The sequence below is a fragment of the Haplochromis burtoni genome, unplaced genomic scaffold, assembly GCF_018398535.1.
Source record: "Haplochromis burtoni strain Fernald_Lab_line unplaced genomic scaffold, NCSU_Asbu1 Contig_252, whole genome shotgun sequence".
Lineage (NCBI taxonomy): Eukaryota > Metazoa > Chordata > Actinopteri > Cichliformes > Cichlidae > Haplochromis > Haplochromis burtoni.
Genome location: NW_024582613.1, coordinates 260,255 through 269,442, shown reverse-complemented (window position 1 = coordinate 269,442; position 9,188 = coordinate 260,255). Strand labels below are relative to the sequence as shown.

The 9,188-nt window shown below is 40.3% G+C and overlaps 1 protein-coding gene across 2 annotated transcripts in view; it reads left to right on the top strand.

The window, feature by feature from the left end:
- The first annotated feature begins 379 nt into the window (after positions 1–379).
- The window catches only part of LOC102305730 (IQ motif and SEC7 domain-containing protein 1), a 94,255-nt gene continuing 85,446 nt past the window's right edge, over positions 380–9,188 (top strand). Inside the window, exon 1 of one of the 2 annotated variants that reach the window (XM_005938978.3) lies at positions 380–1,125. In XM_005938978.3, the coding sequence (XP_005939040.1) occupies positions 866–1,125 (260 nt within the window). In that variant the 5' untranslated portion in view covers positions 380–865. The remainder of the gene's footprint in view (positions 1,126–9,188) is intronic. The other variant, XM_005938984.3, reaches the window with a different exon arrangement.

The following is a 9,188-nucleotide window of genomic DNA, read 5'->3' as shown; positions in this document are numbered from 1 at the left end:
CATTAGAGGGGAATATAGCCTGCTGGAGAAAATGGCAATACACAAACAGCATAGTAAACAACTCTGCAGGGAACACGCAGCAGCACTCTGTGTCTACCAGACTGTGTTACAGCGCAAAACACAGTCGCAACAAAGTTCTGCCTAATCAAAAATTGATCAAAATGCGTGCGGCTCTTTGCAATATGAATCCTTGTCGGAGAGAACAGACGATGCGTGTGTTGTCTGCCTGCCTGGAGAAGAGAAGAGGACGTGCACAGGAAATAGATCCGCTGAAATGGAAAAGGGTGGGAAAAATTAAGCTCCTGACAAACTCAACAGTCATTTACCCCCCTGCATTAGCCCAAAAGTAATTACAGCTGCCTGCGAGCGGTAGATTCATAAAACTTGAAAAACCCCGCCCACTCCGTCAGCCAAGCGTCTGTTTACGAAAAGTCACGGGAACGGCATGGAGCGAGAGGGACCTAATAGAAAATGTCAGACCGCGTTGCCAACAGGGGAATGAGCAGACTTTAGAGAGCCAGCCGGGATCCTCACGGTGAAGTCTGTCACATGCGGGTGAATGATATGTTGAAGCCTGCTTGACATTCCCAGCCTTGATATGTGAGTAGTTTCTAGTTTCGTGGCAGTGGGACTTGGAAACGCGTGTACCCGGGAGTATTTCTGATTCGGATTATTATCACCCTCATCGCTTTTTGTTTTTGTTTTTTTGTTAAAAAAAAAACCCAAAACAAAACAATGACAAGGCGTAAAAGGCGCAACGCACTGAATTGTTGCGCCTAAACCCGAGCCTGGACTATAGAGGACCATCTCCCCGGCTTCTGCGCTACGACAGGGACCGCAGGAGAAAAACGGCAGTTGGAGCGACATGGAAAGCCCAACGGAGAACCCTACTAGGGCTGCGGAATATTTGAAGGAGCTTAATAAAATAATCGAGACGCAGCAGGAGTTGCTGGAGAGGCAGAGGGGGAGGATAGAGGAACTGGAGCAGCAAGTGTCCGACTTATGCTCGGAGAACGCCTGTCTGAAGGAGCAGTACCAGCGGCACCTGGCAACCTGCAGGCTGCTGCAGGGCAGCAACAGCCTCTCCACGCTGGGAGCCATAAAGGAGCACGCCACGCAGGAAAAGTAAGTCACAACGGCATCTTATGTTGTTTCTGTCAAAGTTAAATTAATGCCGTAGAGCTGCGTTTGCTCATTTAGTCTTTAAAAAAGTTCTAAATGTGAGTGAAGTAATTAATGCTAAACGAGAGCCAAAGTGCGCGGAGCCACATTCATGGCACACAGTTACACGGAGCTGCTGCTTTGGGAATCAACGGTCTCCTTTTATTAACGTCGCTGTTGCTGATGGGTTGGTGACCATACTAGCCATCATCGTTATGTGTCTGTTGGTCAAATAAACAGCAGATAAATCTTAAAAATTGCACAGCAATTGTCAGTTACACACTCAGAGGTCTGCAGATCTAGTGCAGATAACATGCTGTACACAAACATGATCATGGTTCTGTGCACTTGAGAAAACCCCCTTTTCTGGTTCTTTTGGATTAAAAATTAGAGTTTTAAACTTGCAGAATATCGTTTGAACTCATTTAAAAGATCACTTGAAGGAGGGTTTCATGTGCGTAGACAAACACGTATCCTCCAAATATCCTTGATATGAGAAACCAGTAGTTGCAGTCTTTGGGAAACATCACACATATGCTACTTTGGATGAATCTGTTATGCAATAATAGTTTAGGACAGACCCAAAGGGTTAAGCCCCAGGCAGAGCAGAGGAGGTAGGATAGTTGTGGGGCATTTGTATTAGCAGTCTGTCTTACCCTCCCTGTACCATTTCTGTGTTGAATTTCACTCCCTGTTGGCTGTATCTCCAAAATGCTTGCAGACGTTTAACTCAGTTTTGACGCTCTGCAGGATCATGTGATTGTGCTTGACCTTCATCTCCAGGGGCATGTTAGTGTCATGAAGATCACTGGCAGCAAATCAATACTGATGACTCATGGACTGTATGTCTTTGCCAGCTGATAAAGCCAGACTCATGAGATTGGGACATTGTAACACTGACCTTTAGTGAGCCCCATCTATAAATCTCACGTGGGTATTCTAGCTGATTTTGCTGGGAAAAAGCCTGTCACCATCTCATTCTGTACTGTCAGTGTCTGAACACTATTTGAGTCCAGTTGTGGTAGACTGGCACAAAGGTTACAGAGGAGCCCCTGATTAACCCAGTGAACTTGATAAAATATGGCAGCTGTTAATAATGTAAAGTGGGGTTTATGGAGGATGCAGGATTAAAAATGCCACTTAAGTGCAGTGAGTAATTTAAGGAATGCAGATGCCTTAAGCAAGACTAATTCTAAGATCTGCAAAGGTCATTTTAGCAAAGAGAAGATGGGATTTAAATAGCATATGCTTGGAAATTAAACTGTCTAGTCATGCTTCCCCCTGTGTTACAAGGTCAGGGACAGTGGAAACAGTCGGCAAGAAAAATAGGCCCATATATTTCTACTGAGTAACTTGTTTCTCTGAGGAATTCCCACTTTGGGAGTGTTCTCCTGTTTCGCCATATCTGTGCATACCTCCATAAGGAGTGAGCAGCTTTCATAAGGCTAGGAGATGTGCTGATACCACTTGGTGCTTTGGTATTACCCATGCCAAGGGACAGCAGTCCTTGTCTGTAGGTTAGATGAGCCACAGTTATGGTATGTATACACGCATATTGTTTTTGTTTTGTTTGTTTTTTTTTGTTTTTTTTGTTTGTTTTTTTAAATTGGTCAAAGATCTACCAAAAGGTATCTACTTTTTCAAAAATGTACCTGCAAAATATTAAGATTGCGGTCAGCCTTACCTGTACTTTGTTTATAGAAAATTAGGATGTTGACATGCTTGTTAACACAAAGTATTTAGATGGCTTTTAGTTTAGCACATTAATCCTAGCCATGCAAAACTAACATCTAATTTGTAATGGGTTGGGTTTTTTTTTTTTGGTTTTTTTTTTTTTTTTTGTATATGTCACCAATTATTGTACTAATATTCCCATCTTTTGACACATCTAAGAAGCTCATTTTCCATCAAAAATCCTTCTGGGCTGCTCAGCAGAGAGCTCTCATTTTGCTACTTGTATCTGCAGTTTCCTTTTCTATTTTTACCACCCAGCGCTTGTCATTGAGTCACAACAAATACTGGCCGATGAAAGGCAGCTGTAAGACTTGTATGATTACCCCCATTCTAGGCACACAACATTTCCACTCGTTTCTTTCTTCAGGAGGAGCTGCCTCCTATCTCAGAAACATGCATGCTGATGCCCCCTGTGATCACAATGAGCTTTTAAAACACTTCAGTGCAAATCAAACATCACATGCCTGAATATCAAAATTATCTGCAAACAGCAGATGATAATGTTGTTTAAACACACGCACGTCAGACCTTTTGGCTCTTTGTCCTGAAAATCATCCTTCGGATGAGGCAAAGCATGCCCCCGCCCCGCCCCTATGTCAACGCAGTCTTTTGTCCTTTTTTTTTCTTTTTTACATTATGCCGGGAATGTAGACAAAGCTTTCTTTGCTGTGTCAGGCATGTCCTCTTTCCTCTTACTGTGGTAGTTGTCATTCCGGTTACGTAATGAGGAAGTGACTAGCATTAAAAGTACAGTAAAAAGGAAAGCGAATACCTTACCAGAAAAACAAGTAATTCCCAAAACTAGGCCAGTTGTCTGTGTGAAAAGTCTCCTCTTGAGGAATAGATTGACCCTCTGATATTCTCCTTTATTTCTTGGAAATAAAGGAGAATATTAAGCATGAACTAACTAGAGCACCAACTCATGACTATATACTGGATATAAACTCCAAGAGATGCTTATTTTAACTTAGAATAACAGTCTGCCTGGTTTTTGTTTGAAGATGTCAAAAATCTGACTACATCTAAGTCTCACTAATTAATACCTTTTTTAAAAATTGCTTTTATTTAACCAAAAGCAACGTTTTTAAACATTTCTCTATAGTAATTTAATATGACTGTCTGATCACCTTTTTTTTGTCACGAAGACAACGAGTGGTTTCGTTGAGTTTTGTCTTTCTCAGGAAGGCAAAGCCTGAAATTCAATGGTAGAGATAAACTTTTTTTTTTTTTTTTTAAGATTATGATCACTACCTTTGTAAAACTCCACCCAGCCCCATGTGCATCGTTGTTTTTACTTTTTAAAAATTGATTGCGAAGCATTACAGGCAACAACATGTTTTTGTCATGCACTGGTAAATGTTGACAGTTTGTCTCTGTACGTTTCAGACTAACTGGAAGAAAATGTCACTATAGGTGTTATGTATTAGACAGTTATTCAAATGAATGGATACTTGAAAAACTGGCACTTCATTTGCCTATTTAAGCATAAAATGTCATGCAACTTCCATCACAGAAAAATAGTGTTGATTTAAGTACTTGGGGAATGGAATTTATATGATTAGAGCTGCATGAAGTCAGTTTCTTAAAAATATTTAATAGTAATTTTCTGTGAGTCCAAAATATTAATCTGAACACTTACAGCCAACACTGTAAAAACCTAGCAATGGTTTTATTCATGGAGTGAACCAGAGATTTCCAGAATCCCCTCTGTGTAAAATGTTGACTTTAATATATTAGATTTGTTGTTATTTGTTCTTAAACAAGTGTAGTTAACACATATTTAACCAGATAAGGGCTCAATTGCATATTTTAAACGCAAAATTTCAGAAAACTGGATGTAATTAGTTGACTGGGATTTATAATGTTGTCTTTTCCCCAATTTACATGTGGTGTGATTCACCATGCTGTGGAAAGATGTTGGATATAGATATATGTTCCTGTGAGACTAGAAAAGTAACTGCTGAGCTCATGCTGTGTGTTAAACTTTTTATTAGGAAGGGGGGAAAAAAGCATGGTGGGGGTTGGGGGCATGGTCACGTGATGCATTATGCCATTGTTTTGCTCATTTCTTTTCTTGAGATTAAAGCCATTACCTCTAACTCTTCCTGCTAAATGTACCAATATGTAGGGATGGGTATCGTTTAGGTTTTATCCGATACCGGTGCCAAATCGGTACTTTTGATACGGTGCAGGTGCTTAAACAGTGCTCGAATTGGTGCTTAAAGAATGGAGAACACAAACTTTGTCCAAAAACCTCTTTTGTTTTTATTTTTAGCAGTTTCTTTTTTTTCTGCAAAATGATAAGCACCATCCAGCCCCACGCACGGGGCGATCCGCGCTAACTCGCTAATGGAGATTTACCACACCCGCAGTAGATGTGCTTGAAGCACTTGTTGCAGGCTGCTAAGTTTGCATCTTTTGCTGTGAAGTACAGTCAGACTTTTGACCGCTTCGCCTTGGGCATTTTTAATCTGTAGCTCTGCTCTAAGAGAACGTACGTACCTGGGCCCGCCTACTATCCTTGGAAAGGTAAAATGATTGGCTAGAATCCAAAGTGTATGACATCTCAGGAAAAAAACAAAACAAAACACCGAAATAAAGCACCGAAATGTGCGCTGGTTACTACCGTTTATGTCAGAACCATTATGGCACCGGATACCCATCCCTACCAATATGTAGCGGATTTAGTGTTACTTCATTTTGCTCTCATTACAGGTCAAAATATAGTTTTTAGTTCCTGATTGTCTGCTGCAGCCAGCATGCCTTTTTCTTGTTAGATAGTGATCTTGAATAGAGTCTGTGATGTTTGTTCATACTGTATATGGGAAGCGCTGAGCTATGCTGGCAGGTTCAATTGTTGCTGGCTGCAGATGACATCTGTAAGTCACTTCAAGAGGGCCATGAAGAGAGAAACAAAAACACAACCACTGTAAAACAGCTGTGGGACTACAAGTCAAAGAAAAGGGGAAAAAGTCTACTGAATGACGCATTACCTTGCTTACTGGTGTCTCTGGTTGGCTATAAACAGACGGGTTTTCCCTCTGTGTTGTTTTTACATTTTTTTTTCTCTTTGTCCTCTTTTGGACACAACACAGAGAGAGCAGGAAATATGATGTGAAACTGATAGTGGAACCTGTGGTGAAGAGTCAACCTATTTATCAGTGAACTCTACAGAAAAGGTTCTTGTAACATTGTCAGTCAGGTTCTCAGGATGGACAGCCACTGCCAAGGTGTATAAAAAAAAAAAATCTTCCCAGTTTGCACAGACCCTGTTATTTTATAAACTTGTCCACCTGGGTGACTACATAGTGGCTTAGAAAGACTAACAGAATAGGAATTATTCCCAGTCAGTGTCAGTGTGTGGCATTCAGGTGAGAGTTAACAGTCACATACATATTATGTTACTTCTGGCTCTATGGTTGCCTGCCTTGTCAGCCCTTTAGTTCAACAGTATTTATGCTGACCATATAGTTTCTTTCCTAATGGAGTTTGTTTTTAACAGCCCTCTATAGTTTCTTGTATTCCTTGTACTCACAGTGGAATTAAGTTACACGTATTTCAAGACAGCGTTGCAAGTTTTCGCTGCACGCATTAATGATAAGTGGTTACACGTGCAGTTATGTTGAGACTGTGGCAGCTTTTCGGCCACACGTCCCAGGTCAGTCTCAGAAGCGATTAAAACAATTACAGCCACAAATTAAACCTTTAATGAAACCTTTTCAGTGTTTGCGAAAAAATGTTTTTCCATGCGTGATGCAGTAGAAGCTGCTGTTTTAATCAGAGTGGATCCACCGTGATCCGAATAGGTCCTCTGGGGTTTGGGGGTAGAATACTGTTTGCTATTACTTTCATTTCTTATCTCTGAGCTGGTGGATGCGTCTGCCAGGCCACATTTAGCATTCAGACTTTGTCCCAGGCCCAGATAGCCAACCGAGTGTAAACAAAATTTGTGATGCTGATGTGATTGCTGGTGTGATGACTTCAACTGTAGATGACAAACAGCTGATATGTCATTTCTGAAACTCTTCTTCTTCTTTTTTTTTCACTCAGCCTTTTAGTTTTTAGTTTTCCAAAGTGTATTAAAGAGATATTTGAATGTAGATGTTTTGATTATTCTATGTTTGGAAATCTGATGTAATTATGCACTGAAACAACAGTGGAAAATTCTGAGTCATGTTAGAGATTTGAGTTCAGCGACTGTGGGAGAAGACTTTGTTAATATTTTTTTTTTTAATTCCAGGCAGTCTTTGAAAATGAAGAGCATAAAGAAGCATATGTGCTCTTGAGTGATCAATTATTAATCAATAACACAAGAAATTATTTCAAACACCAGTGCTCGAACAAGACTTCTGAATGCTGGTGAATGAGCAGCAAAGCTCTTGAGTTGCTGATGATGTGCAGTGCTAGGCTTGGTTACTTGCCAAGACACAGACTGCATAGTTTCTGTAGGGCTGTGAGAACAAGAGGAACATTTTTAGGCAGGCAGTGCATTTTCAGTATATGTTTTATAGATTCATTTACTGTCATTTCATATATTCAGCAGCTGGTAAACTGTGCTTTGGAGCAAATGTTTGACAGTTAAAGCAGTTGGATATTTCATTTTCTTTTTAAAATGCATTTGAGATTTGGCTTTTCTTTAAATGTTCAACAACAAAATCTGAACCATTCCTATCTTGTAAAAAATGGAGTCCCAGACAGTTTGACTAACCAGAGTCACTATTTTATGACTCCTCTTGGTTGCACTTATCAATCACGGTAACGTGAGCATAAGAAACAATGAATGAGAGAGGTAAATAACTCAAGTGACACATTTATTGAAATTAAATAATAATAATCCACAAAACACCATAATACAGCGATAAGTGAACAATTCTTCCTTTTTCTCTTTTTCCGTTCTCTTTTCTGTTTAGATAGACAAATTGTTTTGTGCATTGTGTTGTGATACTGCTACATATCTTTGTGGTAAGCTATTGTGAGTTGCTCTGTGAGATTCATACCTAAATAAGGAACTTGCATTTCAATTTCTAAAGCTTTGGTTTTTTATTATTTCATTTATCTCATTATATTGCAGATCCAGTGCTTGGAACCAAGCCTGTTAGTACTCATAGGAATTAGTGTCGTCAATTGAATCAATAGATACTCAAGTACTTGATAAATGTCCTTTCAGGTAGCTGATTTTGGTCAGTACTGTTGTTCACTGTCATCTGTGGTTTCGTATTGCTTTCTGTGTGGGTTACAGATGTTATGTCTTGGCTTCTTTGCTGTAATTTGCTGCCTAAGAACAACTTAGTTGCCCTTCCTAAGCCCCTCTGTTGAGCTTGTCGACTGGAAATTGGCAGGTTCATAAATAGTTCACCCCATGCCACTGTAACGGCTTTAGCATGTGTTTTGGGACCACATGGATGGAAAGAATAGCATAATGGAGAAAGCTGCTTCTTGTGGCTGGTGGTGTCCACTCATTTACCCGGTGATCTGCTGAACAATCAGTGTGCCAAACCAAATTTACGAGCACATGGGCTCCCATTCTCCAGCAAAGCCCCCTCTAATGAAATGCCCCTACTAGATTAATGTCTACACAGGGATGATTTGCATCCAGACCCACCTATAAATTTCAGGCAATGGCCAAAGAGAATTTGAAACTTGCACTCAAAATCAACTGCAGGCTGCCTTTAGGTGTAATAGACTGTTCCTCCTCAGTGTGACTGCAGTCTTGCTGGAAGGAAGCCAGGCACTGCTGACCTCTGGTTCCCCCAATCAGGCCTATCACGACACTGTTACAGTTGTTTTGTGTCCTTTGTTCTTGCTAGTTGTCTCATAAGATAGGATAATTATGGCCATAATGAACACTGTTACCTCATGGGGTTACAAGTAAAGCCTTCACCAAAAAAACGTTTATGTTTAAATCACCAAACTCAGCTGGATTTAACTTGCAAGTAAAGTCTTGATATCAATTCCTGTGGGATTTGAGAGTAATGATGTCAGTGGACTAGATAAGGCTAGTATGGCGCCATTTGACATGCGTTTCAGAAACCACAATGATTGGATTGTGACTGAGCGTCGATTCAGTGAATGAAATGAGTGAAAACAAGGATGCCTGAAAGTCAAGTTGTGTGGCTTGTTTGCATTGCGCTTAAATGATTTATGATCGGGAACTTCAGGGATAAACCAATAGATCTGACTAAGGTGTGTTGATGGACATCGAAGCTTAAGTAAACACGTATGGTTAAAGTGTTAGAGTCATATAAACCTAACTTCTCATGTGTTTTTCTCTTTTTTTTGGGGGGGGGGGGGGG